Source organism: Geotrypetes seraphini, chromosome 2, assembly GCF_902459505.1.
Source record: "Geotrypetes seraphini chromosome 2, aGeoSer1.1, whole genome shotgun sequence".
NCBI classification, from domain to species: domain Eukaryota; kingdom Metazoa; phylum Chordata; class Amphibia; order Gymnophiona; family Dermophiidae; genus Geotrypetes; species Geotrypetes seraphini.
Genome location: NC_047085.1, coordinates 355377836 through 355402691, shown reverse-complemented (window position 1 = coordinate 355402691; position 24856 = coordinate 355377836). Strand labels below are relative to the sequence as shown.

At 44.0% G+C, this 24856-nt stretch overlaps 1 protein-coding gene across 5 annotated transcripts in view; it reads left to right on the top strand.

The window, feature by feature from the left end:
* TNS3 (tensin 3) overlaps nucleotides 1–24856 on the top strand; it is a 776331-nt gene that overhangs the window by 401868 nt on the left and 349607 nt on the right. For all 5 annotated transcript variants that reach the window (XM_033930434.1, XM_033930433.1, XM_033930436.1 and 2 more), the window contains 2 exons: nucleotides 1670–1735; nucleotides 5491–5595. In XM_033930434.1, the coding sequence (XP_033786325.1) occupies nucleotides 1670–1735; nucleotides 5491–5595 (171 nt within the window). The remainder of the gene's footprint in view (nucleotides 1–1669; nucleotides 1736–5490; nucleotides 5596–24856) is intronic.

Genomic DNA, 24856 nt, shown 5'->3' with positions numbered 1-24856 from the left:
CGCGAACCGCCGACCAGGAGAGGACAGCTGGAGAGGCAGGAGAGAGCAGCCAGAGCATTGGCAAGTGAAGGAAATCACTCGCTATATGCTCCGACCACCACTTCCTGCACTAAAGTCGAGCCTTACCAATCAGGAGCTTTGACACGCAGCTCCTGATTGGTAAGGCCTGATTTTGGTACAGGAAGAGGCGGTCGGAGCATACAGCGAGTGATTTCCTTCACTCGCCGGCGCTCTGGCTGCTCTCTCCTGCCTCTCCCGCTGCCCTCTCCAGTCTCCCCCATGAAAAACCGTATTTGCGGTTTTTCAAGATTCGCGGGGATTCCTGGAACGGAACCCCTGTGGATATCGGGGGAGTACTGTATCTCCTTTCTGTGATTACAATCAAAGTGGTTTATACAAATAGGGTAGATGCTGACTAGGCTCTTCTTATGTTCTTATGTCATAGAGAGAGAAATATATTTTATCATTCGTTCTGGGAGTGCTGGTTAATCCGTTGGTTTTGGTCAGCAGTAACATGTTATTTATATAAATTTTTGAACAATCACATAGAGGGATCTCCTGCTCAGTTGGTATTGGATATACCAGGTGCTTTGGGAGGATTGTCTAAGGGGGGGGGGGGATTTTGTTGTGCCGAAAAGTGTGTCTCCTGGCACGTAAATGCATTCTACAATCCTGGACCTTCCCAGACCCCCCCCCCCCTCTTTTTGGAGATGGCACAATAAAATTCATTCATTGGTTGTATGGGAAGTGCGTGAAGTTGTTGGCCTCCCTAAGAGAAAGAAGCAGTTTTTATCCACCCAGGATGCTTGTTTGAATTTTTTTAGTCACAGAGGTTGAAGTTTGCTTTTGAATAATTTATCATAGTGGAGCTGATATTTTAAGTGGTTCATTGTTTAGGTTGGGGGAAAGGGGGAAGTAGTGGTGCTTGTTCCCTTGAGTGTATAAGAAACAAAACCCTCTGAGGGACTTCAGGGGATAATAGGGTAGGAATTATTTAGGGATCCTTTTACAAAGGTGCGTTAGGGCCTTAACGCGCGGAATAGCGCGCACTAAAATGCCGCGCATGCCAACAACGCTAGCGTACCTTTGTAAAAGGAGCCCTTAGGGCTCCTTTCACTAAGTCACGTTAACGACTTTTAATCACATGCTAACCCCCGCTCTAGCCAAAAAACTGCCGCCTGCTCAAGAGGAGGCGGTAGCGGCTAGCGCGGCTGGCGGTTTAGCGCACGCTATTACGTGTGTTAAACCGCTAACGCGGCTTCGTAAAAGGAGCCCTTAGTCTTTGGTTTGGCGGTAGGCTAAGGGAGGGTTGATATGATGTTAATAGGGCTTTAAAGTGAGGGTTTTCATAAGAGGAAGAAAATTAAAAAAAAATATTTTTGATGACTAGATAAATGTTAGAAGTGTTTGTTTTCTGGTTATAACTGTATTTGATGCTATGCAATATTCTTGATGTTAAACATTTATGTCATCAATAATAAGTCTGAAACATAAATTTCTCAGTGACTTTATTGGTGAAATTGAAAACAGTTGTCATTTGCAAATAGAAATGATCAAATCAAAATGGAAGAAAAAAGAATGAACATAAATTGTGTTTGTTCCTTTGTAAGAATCTGGCTACTGTTTCTTGAGAAATAAAGTTAAATAAAGTGTCTTGTCGGAATTTCAGATGACCGTTTTCCCAGTTTTGTGAAAGTTGAATTGGTTTTTTCTGCCAGCCCAGAAAAAATTCAAGGTGAGCATTTTATATTTAAAATAATTTAGAAATGTGGAGAGTAATGTTGAAATAAGGTACCTAGGCTGTCAGTACATAGACATAATATTTACCATGCCATAAAAGTTGGACTTTTTTTTTTTTTTTTACAGGTCGTGCACTAATGTTCCCATTAGCATACAACACCTGCAAAAATAATATGGGAGTTCTTACCACCTCCTATTTAGAAAGTGCTACTTTCTCCCGCATTAACTCTGTGTTATCTGGTTAACAGAGTTGAGCAAGTTACTTTGTAAAAATAATGCATTAAAGTTACTAGTTACTGTAAGGAAAAATAATATATTACAGTCAGTAGTTACTTGTTTATTGAAAGTAATATATTAAAGGGGTGCATAATCAAAAAATAAAGACATCCAAAAACTGTCATATGTCAGCACTTGGACTTCCTAACTGCTGGAGGGTTCGTAGTCAGTCGCGCGCGTTACTGTAAGGAAAAATAATATATTACAGTCAGTAGTTACTTGTTTATTGAAAGTAATATATTAAAGGGGTGCATAATCAAAAAATAAAGACATCCAAAAACTGTCACTTGGACTTCCTAACTGCTGGAGAGTTCATAGTCAGTCGCGCGCGAGACACTAGCGTGCCAACAATCGAGCGCTGACAATTCGGCGCAAGAAAGAAGCGCGCCACGAGAAAACTTAGTTTTAAAGAGCTCCGAACCGGGGTGTGAGGGGGGAACCCCCCACCACTTTACAGTATAGTGTTCGTGCTGCCGTTGTGGGGGGAGGGTTGGGGGGTTGGAACCCTCCATTATAGAGAAAACGGAACTTTTTCCGATTTTTTGGGGGAAAAGTTCCGTTTTCTCTATAATGTGGGGGTTGCACCCCCCACACCCTCCCAATGGCAGCTCGAACGCTAACCAGTAAAGTGGGGGGTTCCCCACTCACACCCCGGTTCGGAGCTCTTTAAAACTAAGTTTTCCCGTGGCGCGCTTCTTTCTTGCGCCAAATTGTCAGCGCCCGATTGTCGGCGCACTGGTGTCTGGCGCGTGATTATCCTGTCACCCTGCTGGAGTGTTCAAGTGCCCAATTTTCGAAGCCGACATTTAGCAAGGCATTTTGCCCGCTGTGCATCCAGAGGTCTAGGGCACATTTTGGGAGGCATGTTATGGGCAGCTTAGACTTGGATATCTTGCAGCAATAATCAAACTTTTCCCAAGATGTCCTAAACAAAACAGACATTTTGGGCTTGACCCAAATTTATTACATGACCACTGGGGGGATTAAGTAATGACCCCACTCCCCCAGTGGTCACTAACCCCCCTCCCACCCCACAAAGATCTAAATGAAACAGTACATACCTGTCTATAGAACAGCAGCAATGATATGGGAAAACCTAGTAGAACATCACACAGGTGTCTTATTTTATTTATTTATTTTATTAAATTTTCTATACCATTCTCCCAGGGGAGCTCAGAATGGTTTACATGAATTTATTCAGATACTCAAACATTTTTCCCTCTCCGTCTTGGCAGACTCAGAATCTGTCTAATGTCCCTGGGGCAGTGGGTGATTAAGTGACTTAGTGAAACACTCCACAATCACACAATCCCAAGGGAAATAATTATTCAACATTCCAAACACCCCTGGTATATATTCACTTGTTCCCTACACCTGGACAATCCTCTAAAAAGAGGATATGTCCGGGTTTTTCTCGATGTCTGGCAACACTAGTTGAGCAAGCCCTGTTCCCCTATCCTGTCGTTATGCTTCCATGTACTCCTCCCCTCCCACTTCTCTCACTCTATCCCCCCCCTGCTGGACCAGCCCCCTCTGAACCCCCAGTGGAGCAGCCCTACTTCCCTGATCCTCCTTTGAAGCCAGGAAGAGATTTATGGCTCTTGCCTCACTCTGCACTGCAGCCTTTTTCCTGCCTAGTGCTCCTGATGCCACAGTCATTACCATTGTTCACAGCTGTTGCCCTTCTCTTTGACATGCAGGAGAAGCAGCTTATACAACGTGTACTTCATTTAGGGGTGGTGTCACTCTTATGTTATGAGCCTTGTAGATCTCTAGGCTTATGCTGTGACCCTTAACCTATGCTAGAAGGAAGAGGGCATCATATTCCGTGCCACTTCTCCTGCATGTCTGAAGGAGACCAAGAGCAGCACTGGTGCCACAGAGCCAGGAGAGAGGCTACAGCGTAGGGCAAGAAGCAGATAAACGCTTGACTTGTTCCCCAAACCTTTAATGGAAGAAGCAACTACTAGCTGGTCACACACACAAGGCCTGCACATGTTGCAGCAGGACTTCCTTATCCACTCTTACCTCTAGCTGAAATCATGCCATTTTGTTTAAGGTACTCCCCGTATAGTCTATCTAACTATTTTGAATCTATTATATCTGTCCATATGTTCCACTTCTGCTTGCACCCTGTACTTTCTGTTAAGACGTTTTATTGTATATTGTGCAGCCATTTTACGTAGCATACTATGCCATAATATGTACTGTTATTTGAACATTTTTTTCTGCTGAAATTGTCTGATTTCTATGTCCAGATTGTTCTTTCTGTATAGAAACATAGAAAGATGACGGCAGAAAAGGGCTATAGCCCATCAAGTCTGCCCACTCTACTGACCCACCCCATTAAGTCTGAGTACTAATGACCTAGTTCTTTAATTCGACCCTCGTAGGGATCCCACGAGGACGTCCCATTTATTCTTAAAGTCAAGCACGCTGGTGGCCTTGATCACCTGCACTGGAAGCTTGTTCCAGTGATCTACAACCCTTTCTGTGAAGAAATACTTCCTTATGTCATCATTAAATTTCCCTCCTCTGAGTTTGAGCAGATGCCCCCTTGTGACCGAGGGTCCTTTGAGAAAGAAGATGTCTTCTTCCACCTCGACACGTCCCGTGATGTATTTAAATGTCTCAATCATGTCCCCCCTTTCCCTGCGTTCCTCTAGAGTGTAGAGCTGCAATTTGTTAAGTCTTTCTTCGTACGAGAGACCCTTGAGCCCTGAGATCATCCTAGTGGCCATCCGCTGAACCGACTCAACTCTAAGCACGTCTTTACGGTAATGTGGCCTCCAGAATTGCACACAGTATATGCACAACCGTGTTCCAAAAGGCAGTAAATAAATCCTAATAAATAAATAAGGCCAGTGGAGGCACCAAGCCCTGTGGCTACCGCCCACCAAGTAGTGACACTTTATTTTCTACTAGTCTTACATAAAGTTTTGGCTGGTAGGAAGTTGCGATCAGAACATACAATGTTGTTATCTCAGGAGAGGATGGTGAAGGCACGGTATGCATATACAAGGGCTTCTACAATGGCTGTGGCAGGAGTGAAGTGGTGGAATGGCTTATCTGGCCTTTTTTTTACGGCTATGTGCTTAAAACTCAACGTTTTGCAACTGCTTTTTTATTACCAAATTAATTAAAATGTGGAATTGCTGGAAGATTGTGTGGGCTTTGCAAGGGGCAATTAATGTGTTGGGGTTTTTTGTTTTTTTGGGGGTTGTTACGTTTTGTTTTATTACTATGTATTTTTTTTGTAACTGCCTAGGCTTAGATGATGTATAAATTTTTAAAAACACATACAAGGGGCATTCAATAATTTATCTACTTCATTAAGAAATAATATAATTTTCAAAAAATTTTTGTTTTATTTTTTTCAATATAATCCCCTGTTAGCTTCATGCTGGTACAAAAGAAAAAGGATAGATTCATTTTTCTACATTGCATGTGACAAATTATTATTATTCCATAAAGGTTCTGAGCACCTTCAGAATGACCCTGGAGTGACTATTGACTACAGCACTTCTGATCCATTGATACGCAGGGATTCCTATGAAAACATGAGCTCTGATGGGGAAGGTGAGTAGAATGACATTACCTTGCTTTCTTACCTCGTCTCAATGACTGGAACGGATAGTTCTCAAGATTAGTATTTCTCCTTTGTCTTAACTTTTGCGTAATATAAAATGTAATGAAAATCGATTTCTAGACATTGCATTGCAGAAATTGATCTGTGCACTTGTAGTAGTGATAAGGTTGATTTCTGTGTTGGAACAGCGAGACAGAAGGACATTTTGTGAAAGCAAAGTTGTAAGGAAACTTGCAAAAATATTACGTTGGACTTGCTTTAAAGTATTTTAAAGCATTATCTGGAAAAAGTGTGAGAAAATGTTGAGGCTGCTGGGTAATCCTTTGTAATGGAGTAGTGACCTTTAGCTAGTCGGTTTTTAGGATATCAAAGCAAACTGGGGGGTTCCATTAGGAGCACAAGATGGGAGGGTTCATTTTATCTTTTTGTTTTGTTTTGTTTTGTTTTCAAATTATGTTTTTCATGTAGAAAGTGGCTTTTATGAAATTGTACAGAGATAGTCACATGTTAAAAGTAGGAAACAGCAATATTGTCCTGATGCATGGCTCCTGGCTTCAGGAATGTTGTTAATTGTTTATTAGATAACCCAGTGGCATTATCATATGATATTGTGCTATTTGGCAATGAGAGCAAAAAGTCAGATTTCTACAAATAATAACAAATTATTACTTATAATGACTGGGGTTGCCATTCAACAAATTACATATACAGTGGTGCCTCGCATAACGGACGCCTCGCACAGCGAACGCTGCGCACAACGAACTTTATGTCTTGATCCGTACAACGAACTTCGTTTCACACAACGAAGTCGCCCGAGCTGCATCCTTCCGCGCAGGCACTGTGCTTAACTGCCCTCTCTCCGCCTGGTTCCCTCTTGCCCCCCCCCCCCCCGACTCCCCGACACGATCGGGGCAAAAAGGAGCCCAAGCCCTCTTGCCCCGCCGATTCCCCAACTCCCCACACAATATCGGGCCAGGAGGGAGCCCAAGTCCTCCTGGCCACGGCGACCCCCTAACCCCACCCTGCACTACATTACGGGCAGGAGGGATCCCAGGCCCTCCTGCCCTCGACGCAAACCCCCCCCTCCCCCCAACGACCGCCCCCCCCAAGAACCTCCGACCGCCCCCCCAGCCGACCCGCGACCCCCCTGGCCGACCCCCACGACACCCCCAACCCCCTTCCCCGTACCTTTCTGTAGTTGGCCGGACAGACGGGAGCCAAACCCGCCTGTCCGGCAGGCAGCCAACGACGGAATGAGGCCGGATTGGCCCATCCGTCCCAAAGCTCCGCCTACTGGTGGGGCCTAAGGCGCCTGGGCCAATCAGAATAGGCCCGGGAGCCTTAGGTCCCTCCTGGGGGCGGGGCCTGAGGCACATGGGCCCAACCCGACCATGTGCCTCAGGCCCTGCCCCCAGGAGGGACCTAAGGCTCCCGGGCCTATTCTGATTGGCCCAGGCGCCTTAGGCCCCACCAGTAGGCGGAGCTTTGGGACGGATGGGCCAATCCGGCCTCATTCCGTCGATGGCTGCCTGCCGGACAGGCGGGTTTGGCTCCCGTCTGTCCGGCCAACTACAGAAAGGTACGGGGAAGGGGGTTGGGGGTGTCGTGGGGGTCGGCCAGGGGGGTCGCGGGTCGGCTGGGGGGGCGGTCGGAGGTTCTTGGGGGGGGGCGGTCGTTGGGGGGAGGGGGGGTTTGCGTCGAGGGCAGGAGGGCCTGGGATCCCTCCTGCCCGTAATGTAGTGCAGGGTGGGGTTAGGGGGTCGCCGTGGCCAGGAGGACTTGGGCTCCCTCCTGGCCCGATATTGTCGGGGAGTTGGGGAATCGGCGGGGCAAGAGGGCTTGGGCTCCCTTTTGCCCCGATCGTGTCGGGGAGTCGGGGGGGCAAGAGGGCTTGAGCTCCCTCTTGCCCCGATCGTGTCGGGGGTGCCAGGGACCACACGGAGTCACCCACCGTACCACCCGATTCGGGTAAGCGCAGGTATCGGTGGGTGGCTTATTTGCGGGGGGGTGCCTTATTTTACATTTTTTTCTAAAAAGGGGGGGGCTGTCTTATTTGATGGCCCTGCCTTATCATCGGGGAAACACGGTAGAAAAAAAAAAAAAATGAACAGTTAAGTCCCAGTTTTTGCCGCTGAGACTCTGCCCTCTCACTATAAAATTAGACTCTACTTAGTCTGTCTTTAAATTTAAAAAATGTGTGTTGTTTTAAAAAACAATTATGTTTTTAGATGTATCTAAATAAAAATAATAACCAAAAATTTATCTTTTTTTTATGTCATCTTAGCATATTTTATGCTACAGAACGAATTATTTTTTTTAACATGTATTGTTATGGGAAAACGCGTTTCACACAACGAACGTTTCACATAACAAACTTGCTCCTGGAACGGATTAAGTTCGTTGTGTGAGGCACCACTGTAATTGGAAAAATTGGAGTAGATTAAATTATAATTTCTGGTGGAATTCCTTATGCCATGTTTATAAAATGGAAAAATTTATTGCACTACAGCGCGGTTTTTTCAGGAAATTTCAGGATGTGTGGGAGCCATTTACAAAGTATTGTACCGATTAGATGACATTTTATTTTAATTTTTTTCCCCTTAAATTTACAAGTTTTATTGTGAGGGGGGAGGGTAAATTTATTGTTACATATTGTATAAGGTATTGATTATATGATAAGAAAGGGTGGGAAGGGTGGGAGATAAGAGCATATTATTTGTACCATTGATGATTATTATTATTTTTTTTTTTTATTATTATTTATTTTTAAATTTCAAATTAACAAATCAAGATAATTCTTGTACAGAAAGTGATTACAACAAAAGAACAAAGAAAAACCTCATAAATTTACATAGAAACCAAAATTTTTTTGTATAATCTCTCAAGTCCACCATTATGATCCATGATGTAAATTAAACGGAATTAACAAAGAACTATTCATTAAAGATAACTGGTACGTGGTTAACTGATGTTCAGGTGTCTAATATCTTGAAGCCCTCATTCTTTCCCCTTTTCCAGGCGGGACAAGGAGAGAAGGGCCGTCAACTGGTTTGGTTCAAAGAAAACATATTTCTGAGAATTATATTGAACTATACACTTGCAGGGATGGCGAAGATAGAAAGTTCCCCCAAGAGCCAAAACTCCAGGTTTTAATAATAGAAACTCCTTTCTACGTCTTTGTGTATCTCTTGCCAAATCTGGGAACATCTGTATCTTTAAATCAAGAAACTTTTTCTCTTTACTTTTGAAGAATAGTCTCAAAAGCCAATTCTTATCCAACGTAATAGCCAAGGTCACAATCAATGTAGCAGGTATTGCAACTTCTTTATCAGATAGTTCAAGTAAAGCAGATACATCAATTGGTCCCTGAGTTTTTTCTTGAAGATCCTGATTTTTATTAGGTAAATAATAGACCTGGGTGAAAGGAGGTAATAACTCTTCCGATACTTCCAATATCTCCAGCAAATACCTTTTTAACATTTCTCTTGGAGTCACTGTTGAAATTCGTGGAAAATTAATCAATCTTAAATTATTATTCCTAGAGAAGTTTTCAAATGTCTCTATCTTCCTTCTTAGATTTATATTATCCTTAATTAAGGTGTCCTGAAGCAGCTTGGAAGATTTAAGTTGATCTTTAATACACTGGATATCTAATTTTGATTCTCCCAGGTCTTGTTTTATCTGAAGAACTTCTTTCTCTTGAGTTTTTATTTTCCCCTCTATTTGAAGATGATTACTATTTACTGTTCTAGTCAAATTGGCAATCAAATCCCACAAAGCCTCCAGTGTGACTTCTTGGGGCTTTACAAGATTAAAAGTCTGCAAATTTAATAGTGGTAGATTAAGCTCACCAGCTAAAGGATCCTCTCCTCTCTGTTCCTCCTGTGTCGGGGTTGACCCCAGCGTTGTTATGTCCTCATGTACACTCAGGCTCTGCTGCAATCCGTGTGAGCCTGAGTCGATGTTCATCTCGCCGTTCCCTGCAGCCTCTGGGAGGGAGCTCGTGCCGACTTCCGGCTGCCTCCCCACTCCCGGGGAACTGGCGGCTCGAGGGTTGGGAAGAGGGATTCTCACATCGGGGCTCAACGAGATCTCATGAGCCCGAAGAGACGCCTCCAGTCCGTTGCCAGGAAGTGTCTCAGCCGGGGGCGATACCGACGCTCCAATGACGCCCTGCATCCGTCTCAGCAACTCCTCAATATTGCCAGAGGAGGCTAATCCGGGACGCCGCGAGGCCGAAGAGGCTCCCTTTCCCCTCTTCTTTGGCATGGTCAAAGTTCTACAGCGTAAAACGCCAGAAGAAAAGTTTCCCGAAGGTAAGGTTTTGCGGGCGGTTGCTCAGTGCACCTCGACCGCGGCCATCTTGGATCCACCATTGATGATTATTATTGTTAATTTGTTTGGATATATTGTTACACTTATTGTAAATTTGAAAATGAATAAAGAATAAAAAAAAAGGAATGTTGTAGTGACTATCTAAGAACAGGGAAAAAAAAATCCCTTGATAGGGGAGATTGAAGGCTTATAGCAACAGAGTAGCAGCACTGGTTCTGCTTGAGCTGGAAGAAAATGGAGGAGGAGGAATAATGGCCAGAAACAAAAAGTGTGCCATAGTAGACCTATGTAATGAAGAATGGACTACAGGGCCATTTTAGATATCTGGAAAGGTGTTTCCGAGTTTATTTAGGTTTTGATATACCACTCATTATATAACTGAGCAGTGTACAATTTATTAAAAAATGGAGTAAAAAATATCTTACATAAACAAACTAACCCCCTCTTTACTAAGGTGTGCTAACCGATTAGCGCACGCTAATCGCTAACACATCCATAGACTAACATGCACGCATTAGCGTTTAGCGCGCGCTAATCGGTTAGCACACCTTAGTAAAGAGGGGGTTAGTTTGTTTATGTAAGATATTTCCCCTCATCTCAGTGCTAGAGTTTTGTTAGGCCATGATTAGGGTCTGTGCAGCTCCTCAGACACCTGATTCTGTTTGCATCTTCTAGCTACAAGAAATGAACAAGAATGTGCATCGCTTTCCAGAAGTATTTCCTGGGCCAGTAACATGGCCTAATTTGTGAGAAAACCAGTCATGCATGTATTGCTCATGTAAGAATGATCAGAATGTGATGGTTGGGGGACTTTTGACTTCAGTGCATGTATAGACATGCAAGGAAGAGAGGGGCAGTGGAAAGCAAAGTTCCAGTTCACGCACAGCTCCTGCACCACGAGAATGTCGAGAAACAAATATAAAGCAGAGAGATGCTACCTGCATCTCTATTTATTTCCTCACTTTTTAACTTCCTTTTATCACTCTCAGTTCATTGAAGGGTGTCCGGGGAGAACCCTTACAATGTCAACGACAAAACCCACCAGTTAGAAGGTATTAAGATCACAAATCAGATTCTTAAGAACATAAGCAGTGCTTCTGTTGGGTCAGACCAGAGGTCCATCATGCCCAGCAGTCCGCTCAAACGGCAGCCCAACAGGTCCAGGACCTGTATAGTAATCCTCTATCTATACCCTTCTATCCCCTTTTCCTTCAGGAAATTGTCTAATCCCTTCTTGAACCCCAAAACTGTACTCTGTCCTATCACACCCTCAACGCTACGAGATTTCCACACTGTCTTACACACTCACTCTGCTTTTTAAATACTGGACTTCAATAGCAATGTATGAACAAAATATAGGTCTACATTTAAGATGTCACTTGAGTTCTTTCAGTGTATATGAATTGATGCATGACACATAGCCGACAAATTGCCACCTCTACCATCCCACGGGAGAATGCATCATATTCTATACCCTGTCCGGTGCCACTTAAAGTAATTGCGCCACCTGAAAATTGCCCCACCCAGTACATCATACATCAAGACAGCTAAAAAAATAAAAGTCTCACTTAGCTTCCATAGTGCCAATCTTGCATAAGCAAAAACAGGTTACTACAACTTGCGCTTCTGTATCAAGCTAGGAACACCATTCTTGAAGCACTGCTGTACGAGACATAGTTTGGGAACCTTTCAGCTGCAACCTTTGTCCTACTTTCAAAGCAGACATTTGCAGCAGGTGTAAATTTATGTGTGAGAGTGCTGCTGAGGGGCTTTGTAGAAGTCTGTCTTGGGCATTTCAGATATGCCCCCTTTTGTGGAACTACCCCATTAAAGAAAGTCTATTTTCAGCTGTATAATGTTGGGAAATGTTTTTTGGTTGTTTTGTTTTTTTTACCTCACAAATGACTGAAAAATTGCCCTTGTGTGTTTTACTAAAAGCTTAATTCCCATGCTTTAGATGGCATATCGCATTGCTTCAGTGGGATATTAAGTTCTCCAAGTATTACCATGCTCCACTGCATTATTATTTCTTTCCGGTGAGAAATTTCTTCAGCTTGCAGCATGCCAAATTCCTAATATGAGTAACTTCTCGTATCTACAGATAATTTGGCATGTCACAATGTTTTTCACGGTGCAAAAATGGTATCTGATCTGGCTGTGGGGAGGCATGATTCTCTCTCAAATAGATTGACAACACATTGTTCCTTTTTCGTACTTTTAAAAAGTAGAAATCTTAGAGGGTAATTTTGAGCAGCAGTAGTCAGCATGCTAATTTCAATGGTGGCCATGGTGTTTAAAAACAAAAGAAAACTGCAGACCAATGTACAAAGATGCTCTCTTCACTGCAGATTTTGTTGGATTCCTTCCTTTGTTGTTGGCCATGGTGTTTAATACATATATAAAGTGCTGTTATACACATAGGCAGTGTCTTGAGGGCCCCATTTTACATAGTACACAGAAATCAGAAGTGAGAAGTCCAGGTCAGGACGTGCTTAATTCTGATGGTATTTTAGAAGAGGATCTGACAATGCAGAGAACATAAGAACATAAGCAATGCCTCCGCTGGGTCAGACCTGAGGTCCATCATGCCCAGCAGTCCGCTCACGCGGCGGCCCAACAGGTCCAGGACCTGTGCAGTAAACCTCTATCTATACCCTTCTATCCCCTTTTCCAGCAGGAAATTGTCCAATCCTTTCTTAAACCCCAGAACTGTACTCTGCCCTATAACGTCCTCTGGAAGCGCATTCCAGGTGTCCACCACACGTTGGGTAAAGAAGAACTTCCTTGCATTCGTTTTGAATCTGTCCCCTTTCAACTTTTCCGAATGCCCTCTTGTTTTTTTATTTTCTGAAAGTTTGAAGAATCTGTCCCTCTCTACTCTCTCTATGCCCTTCATGATCTTGTAAGTCTCTATCATATCCCCTCTAAGTCTCCTCTTCTCCAAGGAAAAGAGACCCAGGTTCTCCAATCTCTCAGCGTATGAAAGGCTTTCCATCCCCTTAATCAGTCTTGTCGCTCTCCTCTGAACTCTCTCGAGTAACGCCATATCCTTCTTAAGGTACGGTGACCAATACTGGACGCAGTATTCAAGATGCGGACACACCATTGCTCGGTACAGTGGCAGGATAACTTCTTTCGTTCTGGTTGTAATACCCTTTTTGATTATACCTAGCATTCTATTCGCTCTCTTAGCGGCCGCTGCACACTGTGCCGATGACGCCAAACTGAGTAATGTAGTGGGCAAATGCACAACAGACGAAGATTCAGTGCCCGACAACATGATGCACGACCTACTCCTACTGGAGCTATGGTCTAGGACATGGCAACTCAACTTCAATGCCAAAAAATGCAAAGTTATGCACCTGGGCAGCCAGAATCCATGCAAGTCTTATACCCTTAATGGCGAGATCCTAGCAAAAACGGTAGCAGAACGAGACTTGGGGGTAATCGTCAGTGAGGACATGAAGTCTGCCAATCAAGTGGAGCAGGCTTCGTCCAAGGCAAGACAAATCATGGGCTGCATACGAAGGGGTTTCGTCAGTCGTAAGGCGGAAGTCATTATGCCATTGTATAGATCCATGGTGAGGCCCCACCTGGAATACTGTGTGCAATTCTGGAGGCCGCATTATCGCAAGGATGTGCTGAGACTGGAGTCGGTGCAAAGAATGGCCACCCGGATGGTCTCGGGACTCAAGGATCTACCATACGAAAAACGGCTTGACAAATTACAGGTATACTCGCTCGAGGAGCGCAGAGAGAGGGGGGACATGATCGAGACGTTCAAGTATCTTACAGGCCGCATCGAGGCGGAGGAAGATATCTTCTTTTTCAAGGGTCCCACGACAACAAGAGGGCATCCGTTGAAAATCAGGGGCGGGAAACTACGAGGTGACACCAGGAAATTCTTTTTCACTGAAAGAGTGGTTGATCGCTGGAATAGTCTTCCACTACAGGTGATTGAGGCCAGCAGCGTGCCTGATTTTAAGGCCAAATGGGATCGGCACATGGGATCTATTCACAGGGCAAAGGTAGGGGAGGGACATTAAGGTGGGCAGACTAGATGGGCCGTGGGCCCTTATCTGCCGTCTATTTCTATGTTTCTATGTCCAGAGCCTTTTGTAAAATACAGGTTTCAAGTTTATTTGGGATTTGATAAAATCGCTTTTTTCATAGATTGCAAAGCGATGAACAATAAAAATAATGGGGAAGACAAACAATTTTTAGGAGACGTACTTTTGATGAGAGGGAAATGGAGGGAGGAACTACAACTTGGTATAGGAAAGAGAACAAAGAAGGGATAAAACAGAAGGGCATTTGTTTAATCAATGCTTGCCTGCTTCGAGTGGAGATGTCGGAAGGACTCTGAAATTAAATTGATTAAAGGTGTCCCTGTATAGGTAGCTTTTTAATTTTGATTTGAATTTTTTTAGGGTTTTTTTTTTTCTTCCCGTAATAGGTTCCAAATTTGGGGAGCAGTAACTGAAAATAAGTTTTGCCTAGTGTTTATAGTTCGTAGGGATGAAATTGTGAGAAGATTTTTATCCTCTGATTGTAAGGTACATATAGGAAAAGGCCATTTTACAAATATAAGACTCCAAATGCTGTAATCAATAGGGACTGTTAACGGAGCAATAAGTGAAGCAAAGCAAAACCCAGATCCATTCTCTGCAGCAGTTGAATGGTTTCATGAGCTGAATGAGCTGGTGCACTGTGTTTCTGATGCACGCATAGAAGTCAGCTGTTGCTGTGAAAGAACAACTTTATGATAGTGTTCACCAATACTTTTTGCACCCAGGTTGATGAAGAATACTCCGTGTATCCATTTTGGATACTCCTACAGAAAGCAAGATGGATTTGCTGAATGTCAAGTGAATATGCAGAAACAAATGGCAGCAATACTGCGCTTCTTCACTGTTGTCCACACATAAAGGCAGTCATTTTGGGTGTTGATAGGTAGCTAAACCATGAAAGTTATCTAATCTGTAAACCAAATGAAATTGAAAGCATTTGGTGGGGGAGGGGGGGAGAATGTGCTAAGGAGTTGCTTGGTCCGTGTCATGTGAGCAGTACAGTTGCTCTCAATTAGCTGTTGCACATAGCTCTGCTTAAGACACTTCAAGATCACAATTGGTTCGAAACATGATTGACTGAGAAATGCCAGTTGCTCAACCAATTGATGAAAAGCCTGTTATTTTTAGGTGCATCCTCTTGACACTTTTTTTTTTTTTTTTTTAAATCTTTATTCATTTTGAAGCCAAAAATAAGTGCAACATATTATACAATCATATTACACTATAATAGCACCTAAGTTCAATCAAATTTGTAATCTATTCCAAATACATATATCATCCCCCATCTTCATATTCAAAAATTGCACTCAAATTGAAGATTAAAAATATTTTCCAACCCCCACCCCCACCCTGGACGTGTACGATCAAGGGGCAAAATTCAAAGCAATCACTCTTTGCAAAATTTTGTCAATGGCTCCCAGATATCCAAAAACTTCTTATAATGCCCCCGTTGTATAGCCATAATATGTTCCATTTTAAAGACTTGACACAGAGACTCCCACCAAAAGGTATAGTTAAGGGGTAGGCAATTCCGGTCCTCGAGAGCCGGAGCCAGGTCAGGTTTTCAGGATATCCACAATGAATATGTATGAGATGGATTTGCATGCACTGCCTCCTTGAGATGCAAATCTATCTCGTACATATTTATTGTGGATATCCTGAAAGCCTGACCTAGCTTTGGTTTTCGAGGACTATAGATTATATTATATTTATATCCTATATAATAAAACCCTAGAGCGCTCATGCGCTCTTGAAATTTCGTGATCCCTGCCGCCGTGATTTCTGATCCGTGGCAGCCAATCCGGCGGCAGGTAAAATTCTGACCACTCCCCTCCTCCCGCCCTCACTCACCCTGGAAGCCAGGCAAGCTCTCTCCCTGCCTGCGTCCTCGGCAGGGAACACAACTCGGCCCTCACTTGCCGCTGCCGCCGCTGCTGATCCTCCTGTAAAGAGCAGCCTGCGATGGTGGCCGGCTTTAGCGAACCTCGCAGGCCGCTCTCCAACTCGGTAGCAAGTTCCCTCTGACGCGATCCCGTGTGTCAGAGGGAATGTGCTACCGAGACTGGAGAGCGGCCTTCGAGGTTCGCTAAAGCCGGCCACCATCGCAGGCTGCTCTTTACAGGAGGATCAGCAGCTGAGAGGAGCCGCTGCCGGCACTTTTAAAAACTTAAAACAAAAATCTTCGGCCGCAGCAGGCCAGCCCACGGGAAGGGAAGGGGGAGGGGCCGAACAGAGCAGGCCAGATCGCAGGGATGGGCTGAAACGGAGCAGGACAGCTCAGGTAAGAGAAGGGAATTGCTTCAGCAGGGACCTGGAGGGGAAGGGAAATATCACTGCTGCTTCTTCAAAGGAAAGTGGGGGGGGGGGGGAGAAGGGAATGTGGGGGGGGAAATGCTGCTACTACTTCACAGGATCTGGAGGGGAAGGGAAATATCACTGCTGCTTCTGCAAAGGAAAGTGGGGGGGGGAGAGAAGGGAATGGGGGTAGGGGAAAATGCTGCTACTACTTCACAGGGACCTGGAGGGGACCTGGAGGGGAAGGGAAATACGCTGCTGCTTCTGCAAAGGAAAGTGTGTGGGGGGAGATAAGGGAATGGGGGGTGGGGGAAAATTCTGCTACTACTTCACAGGGACCTGGAGGGGAAGGGAAATATGCTGCTGCTTCTGCAAAGGAAAGTGGGGGGGAGAGAAGGGAATGGGGGTGGGGGAAAATGCTGCTACTACTTCACAGGGACCTGGAGGGGAAGGGAAATACGCTGCTGCTTCTGCAAAGGAAAGTGGGGGGGGGGGATAAGGGAATGGGGGTGGGTGGGGGAAAATGCTGCTACTACTTCACAGGATCTGGAGGGGAAGGGAAATATCACTGCTGCTTCTGCAAAGGAAAGTGGGGGGGGGGGGGAGAGAGACAGAAAGAAATACAGACAGACAAAAGAAGGCCAGGGAGAGAGACAGACAGAAAAATAGACAGACAGGGAACCAGAGAGACAGACAGACAAAAGGTGCCAGGGAGAGAGAGAGAAAAATAGCAGGAGGGAGAGAGATAGAAAGAAAGGAAGAAAGAGACAGGAGCAGGGAGAGAGACATAAATAAAGAAAGACAGACAGGCATATATTCTAGCACCCGTTAATGTAACGGGCTTAAACACTAGTTATATTATATTATATTTATATATTATTAGAGTAGAGTAGATATTATATTTAATTTTATAAATTAGAGCACCTAAAGTTTGGTGCTCTTTTTTTTTTTTAAACTTTATCCATATCTATATATAGTTTTCAGGATTTCCCCAATGAATATGCATTGAAAGCAGTGCATGCATATAAATCTCATGCATATTCATTGGGGAAATCCTGAAAACCCAACTCGATTGCGGCCCTCAAGGAGGGACTTTGAGACCCCTGCTATAGATAAAGAGGTTATACATTTAGCAGCAGCTGGTAATTGATCCATTAATAAATATGAGAACTTGTTTTATATATATATATATATATATATATATATATATATATATATATATATATATATATATAAGCCTTAAATTGATCCATTAGTAAATATGAGAACTTGTTTTATATATATATATAAGCCTTAAGCCTTACTTATGCTTCTGCATCATGTGTTATATTGTTCTCAACCCAGTTCTTGGAACACACCCAGCAAATCAGGTTTCATGGGATATCTACAGTGAATATGCAAAGATATGGTTTGCATGCACTGCATCCATTTTATGCAAATTTACCTCATGTATATTCATTGTGAATATCTTGAAAACCTAACAAAATAAACAATCCCTGATTGTCAAACGATTATATACATTGTTGGGCTCATAATCGAAAGAGAAATACGTCCAAAAACCGGCCTAAGTCGGCACTTGGACGAACATTTCTCAAAAACATTTTCTCAAATACATCCAAGTGCCGATACTAAAAATGGGTTTTGGATGTATTTCTAAACGACCTAGGCTGAACGACCAAAGCTAAACGGGGCGTTTCAGGAGGAGTGTCGAGGGCGGGAATTGGGCGGGACGTAGGACGGCTTAGACTTAGTCGTACAGCATGTATAACCGAAAGTTATACAGCCCACGATCGATGGAACTCGGACGTTGTGACTTAGACCATGTAAAACATGGTCTAAGTCACAAAACCCACCTAAAGTCACCAGATAAGAACTGCAAACACATAAAACAGACCCCCACATACTACCCCAGTGATCACTGACCCCCCACCCCCATAAAAATATTAATCCCACCTTTAAAATTCAGCCTCCAGACCATCATCACCTGGCATAGGAAAGCTTAGTCGTCCAGCACAGAGGCAGCTTAAATCAACTTAGGGGTTGGTTAGGGACTCATGGAGAGGAGGACCCATGCCCATAAGCCCTGTAATCACTGCATTGATACTTAAATATGTGCACTCCCCCTAAACACCCCCAAAACCCCTTTGTACTGGCATATAAGTGGCTCCTGCAGCCATAAGGGCTATTGGGGTAGTAGATAAGTGGGTCTGGAGGTGGTTTGGGGGGGCTCACCATTATCTACAAGGGAGCTGTAGTGAGATGAAGACATGGCACCCTTTTTGTGAAGTTCACAGCAGTGCCGTGTAAGGTACCCCACTATTTAGGTGGAATGTCTGGGTGTTCAGTCCATCACTTGGCAGACCCCTCCCACGTCCAACAGGGCTTGTTCTAGGCGTTTTGGACTTGGACGAAAAGTTGGACGGAAATGTGGTATAAAGATGGACGATTTAGCGACTTGGACAATCAGATCGGCAGGACGTATAATTAGACGATTTTCGAAAGTAAAGAAATTTTGGACGTATTTTTCAAAAATGTGTCCTAGGCTGTTTTTTACTTTGGATGACTTGCAAGTTGGACGTAAACGGACTTAGACGTCCCTTTCGATTATGCCCCTCTGTGTCATCTTCTCATGGGCTTACTAATAGGAATAGACCCAGGCAGAGCACAGGGGTTGGGCAGAAGGCAGGGCCTGGGACAGGCTTGGCTGGGGAGAGAACAAGTGCAAAATTTGGGCTTTGCATGGTAGGGGAGCATGCTGGTATTTTCTTGACTCCTCTGTTGAATTTCCAACAGATTTTTGTTAGCATCTTCCTAATTCATTAGTTAGAACTACTTTGTCCTCATTAATTACAGCATAATGGAAAGGATACATTTGTTGTAGAAAGTATTATCTGTGTAGAGTGGAGAGCATTTTTGAAAGGACATCGAAGTCAGAATAGGGACATCCAAATCAGGACGTTCCACACGGACATCCATTTCACATGTACTTTCAAAAAGTAAATTTGTCAAGATCTCCTATTTGTAAGGAAGCTCTGGAATGAGAGCGCTGACTGTTGACCATGCCATTGAAGTTAATTGAATAACTAGTAAAAAGGAGGCATCTTCTGGCACCTGCCTGAAAAGTAGGCATGATTGGGGGGGGGGGGGGAGAATAGGCATGGTTGAGCTAGGTAATGCTAGGCTTCCGAGATAGGCACCGGTAAATTAGGCCAGTGAAAACCTACCTTTAGGATGTCTAGCGATACCCGAGTCTGCTTAGGTGATTCTATAAACGGTGCCTAGTAATTGATTGACAGCTGCGCTGCGCTGAATGGTGCCTGCAGCATAGGCGCCGTTTATAGAATCCACCCCTGTATGTCTTATTTTCCTCATGTTTCATTCTTTTTTGTGAAAACCTGATTACAAGTAAACCTCGCACGTAGGGTTGGTTGTTGTTGCTGAGGGCAGGAGTTGGAGAGCATCTGGACCCAAGGAGACGACAGGAAAAATGAATAGAGACTTCCAGGAGAGTCTCAAGAAGATAGAACTTCTCTCCAGACATTTCTACAGACCTCCAATTCAAATGGAAAAGTTGACAAAGATCTGGTCGTAGATATCCAATAGCTGGGACTGAAAGGGGAGGTGCTGTTGCTGGGGAATTTCAACCTGCAGAATGTGGATGGAATGTTCCGTCTGCAGAATCAGAAAGAAGTCGAGCCAGGGGTGTTTTACTGCGGGGAACGGTCTCCTGGAAGAGGTGGTGGAGACAGAGACTATGGCTGAATTCAAGAAAGTGTGAGATAGTCACGTGGGATCTCTTAGAGAGAGGAAAAGATAATGGTTACTGCAAATGGGCTGACTGGATGGGCCATTTGGCCTTTATCTGCCATCATATTTCTATGTGCATGTCCTGTGCTTCTACTTAGCTGAACCCTTGAAACAGTTTGTGAACTGAAAAGTTTAACACCTGCTCTGTAGTGATTATTACATTTTTGGCTTTAGCAAATACAGTGGAACCTCGGTTTGCGAGTAACCCGGTTTGCGAGTGTTTTGCAAGACGAGCAAAACACTCAGCAAACTTTTGACTCGCAAACCGAGCACTGCCCTGATAAACGAGCACTTACAGTCCAGGAAGCGCTGCTTCGGGGGATTCCTTTTCCGTCTTCTGGCCAGCCTTCCACGTCGGGTGCCTTCCGCAGGTTGGAGGACCTCTGTCTGGGTCTGCGCGGCCAGGTGCCGTCCCCCCTGCGCGTTGCATGTGACTCACACAGTGTCAATCATCGGCATTGTGCGTGTCGTGTGCGGCATGCAAGTGGGGCAGTGCTCGGCTGCATGGGCTCGGGTGGGGGCTCTCCAGCATGCAAGGGGCATCCGACGTTGAGGGCTGGCCGGGGGATGGAGGAGGCATCCCTCTGAAGCGGCACTGCAGGTTCTCCGGCGGCTGACACATTAAAGGCATCCCCCCCGAAGCGGCAATGTGGGGTTGTTCTTCATGACGGACGGAGGAGGTGGACGGAGGAGACGGCGCTGCAGCACCCGGCCCCGACAGGTACATACCCCGGGTTCTGGAACGAATCGTTGCTGTTGCCACTATTGTCTATGGGGAACTTTGCTTTGATAAACGAGGATTTTGGATTACGAACATGCTCCTGGAACGGATTATGCTCGTAATCCAAGGTACCACTGTATTCACTAAATGGTACATGAAAGCAAGCATACTGTACTATCTTCTTCGCCCATTAAATCCTAATTTGCATATGGCATTTCTTCATTTTCATGCAGGTACACACCAGTTTTCTGATTTCAAATATATTTATTTAGTTTTAGTAACCAAAACAGAGTTAGATAAAGAACAGAAAGAATAATGAACAAGTGAACAAAGAGGTTCAATCGAACCATCCAGATATCCGAAGAATACATAATACAGAATGCATATGATATGATATTTATAATATTTCGTTACAAAAAAGAAAAAAACACAAGAAAAACCTGGAGGCTCAAAAGAACCTACTGTAGAACCTAGAGAGGAGAAAGGAAGAAGAGAGGGAAACTAAGAAAAGGTGAGGAGGAAGAGGTAGGTCAAGTAGAAGATGGAAGAGGGAGGCTAGTAGTGAAAGAGAGATGAATAAAAAATGATGAGTAATGAATAAAGAATACGGGGCGGACATCCCCTGCCAACCTGAAGTAATGAATAAAAAAGAAAAAGGGAGAGAAATTTGGACATAATCAAGACCAAGAAAAATTAAAGGAAAGACAACGGTTAAGGAGAGTAGTGTCGAATAGGTTCCCATATCTTGGAGACGCGCTGCAGTCGGTTTGTAAATTCAGCAGCTTTCAGTTCATAGGAATGAATCATGAGAACTGTATTCCACCAGAAAACAACATTAAGCAAATCTGCAGATTTCCAATTGTGGAGAATCATTTGAATTGTTAAAGCAATTAAAATGTTAAGAAGAGCTTGTTGACTGGCGGAAAGGGGATCTGACACAGCTAAAGTTCTGTAAAGCAAGATATCGAAAGAGAACCCCGATGAAATAGGAAGAATACGTTGAATAAGACTCCATATTTGTGTCCAAAAGTCCTGAAGGATAGGACATGCATAAATCATATGATGGAGGTCCCCTAACTCCGAAGCACAATGCCAACACCTATTGGAATCTCTAATGCCAGCCATGTACATCTTGTTAGGAGTCCAAAAAACTTTGTACGCAAGAAAATAAAGTGACTGAGATAAACTGGCGGATGCTGTTGGGCGAATTATTTTACTAAAATAATGTTCCCAGTCCTGATCGGATCCCCGCCAATTGGAGTAGGACTACCAAATATCCGTAGATCTCTTGGATCTAGGGTATAAATGTGATCTGAGTTCTTTATAGAAAAGGGACGTGGTATGACCAAGTTCTAGAGCTAATTTTGAGAGTGTCATGAAAGGAGAGGTTTGGGTATAGGAAAAAATGGATGGGGAGCATTTAAGTAGACAGTGAGAGAGTTGAATCCAATGATAGCATTCCGTTGTAGGTAAGTCAAACCTGTCCATGAGCTGAGCAAAAGAAAGGAGTTTACCATTATCCATGACCTGATTTAAAGTCCATATCCCCTTGTCTATCCAGGATCTCCAGTGAATAGGGCGATTGTCAATACAAAAAGAGGGGCTGTACCAGAGAGGAGAACTGTTCGTGTTGCATCTATTGGACCCGGAGATACAATCAAAATGCTGAACCGCTTGGAGGGTGGCATATATGGTGGTAGATTTACAAGGCAATGAGGAGGCAGAAAGGAAAGATAAATTAGATAATGGGATCGGACAGACAAGATGTTGTTCGACTCGAAACCAGGCAGCCAGTTTGTCAGAGAAACTAGGATCCAGTGTCCAGAGTGAACTATACCGCAGAAACAAGGCAATATGATAGAGAAAAAAGTCCGGAAAGCCCATGCCCCCATTTTCTTTAGAAGCTTTGAGAATTTTTAGGGAAATACGAGGTGTTTTCTTATACCAGAGGTAAGCTGAGAGCTTCACTTCAATAGATTTGTAGAACTCCTTGGGGGCTAATCTAGGGATCATGGAAAGATAGTAGTTAACAGTCGGTGTGATAGTCATCTTGATAGCCTCAAGACGTCCCCACCACAACAAGGAAAGAGGGGACCACCTCTTCACCAATGCATCGATCTTGGATATTAAAGCAGCTAAATTGATAAACATCATGGCATCAGTATCATGATGAAACCAAGGTATTTTAAGGAAGAACTGGCCCAACGAAATGAAATAGGACCACAATCAGCCAGTGAAGTAGAATCATTGAGAGGCATAACCTTGGATTTATCCCAGTTTATACGATAACCGGAACAGCGTGAAAAGTCAGACACTATTTGGAGAAGAACAGGAATGGAGGAGGCTGGTTTTGAAAGAAATACCAACAGATCGTCAGCATAAGCTAAGGTTTTAATTTGTAAAGAGCCCACCGGAATGCCAAGTAAATGCGGATGTTGGCGAATCGCCAGTAGCAATGGTTCAAGAGCTAGGTTGAATAAGAGGGGAGACAAGGGGCAACCCTGTCGGGTGCCTCTGCGGAGAGAGATGGGGGTAGATAAAGAGTTGTTGATCCGTAATCTAGAACAAGGCTTGTTATATAATAATTTGATCCATTGTATAAAGTCTGAGCCACATCCGAACCATTGGAGAGCCGCAAATAAATGATTCCATTCCACCATGTCGAAGGCTGTCTCTGCGTCCAAGGAAATAGCTATCATCGGTTCCGTGGTGGAATGAGCGATGTCTAGAACAGAATGGAAAGTGCGTGCATTATCACCTATAAAGCGAGCTTTCATAAAGCCTACCTGATCCGGATGTATGAGGTTGCCCAAGATCTTATCCAATCGAGATGCTAGGACTTTAGCCAGTATCTTTCAGTCAGTGTTGAGTAGAGAAATAGGCCGATAATTGGCTACCCGTGTTTCGTCTCTCCCTGCTTTAGGTAAAACAATAATGTGCGCTTCCGTGAAACCACCTTGATCATCAGGATTGGAAAAAAGGTAGTCGAAAAGATGTTTCAGCCAAGGAATAAGATCAGTAGAGAAGGTTTTATAGAATTCTATTGGAAGTCCATCGGGCCCTGGTGATTTATGTGAGGAGAGGGATTTTATGGCTTCAAGAATCTCGGTTTCTGCAATAGGAGCCCCAAGACATGAGGCCTGGGAACAGTCCAAAGAGGGATGGGAGATATCTTGAAAGAAAACAGAACTAGAAATAGAGGTGGAATTGATGGACGAAGAGTATAAAGCGCTATAAAAAGTGGAGAAGAGCTGGGATATGGAGCTATCATCTGTAACAGAGGTACCATCTTCTCTCATTAGTGCAGCCACTCTAGATCTTTGCTTATGATTAGCCAGGTACCGAGCCATAGAACGACCAGCTTTGTTGCAAACATGTAGGTGCCCGCTTTGGATACTAAGAAGTCCTGTTGAGCTCTAAGCCGAGATAGTATGTTATATTCAACCTTTTTCTGAACTAAATCCGGGGACATTTGAGAAAGGTTATTCGTGATCTGTTGGCGTTCCAATAAAGAGATATCCTTCTCCAAAGATTCCATATTAGAATGATCCGACTTACGCTTCCAAGCAGAGAAGCTGATTACTTCACCTCTGAGGGTCGCTTTAAAAGCTTCCCATATGGTGGTGTAGGATTCAATGGAAGAAACATTATTAGTGAAAAAGTCCGCAATAAAGCTTCGGAGTTTATCTTGGAAAGCAGAGTCCAGGAGAATGGCTGTATTGAGCCGCCAGATTCGATTGGGGCGTGTGTGTTGTAATTCCACATGTAACCCAATGGGGGCGTAATCCGAAAGAATAATAGGATGAATAATAGCAGCACGAATCGTAGGGAGAAGAGATTTAGAAATAAGAAAGAAGTCCAGTCTAGAGTAAGAGCGGTGAGGGGCAGAATAAAACGTGAAGGATCGTTCACCCGGATGGAGTAATCTCCACGGATCGCAAAGGCCAAGGTCTTGAATAACGTTGTGAAGTTCAGATCGCATTTTAGAGGGACGGAACTGTGAGTGGGAGTGCCTATCTAGAT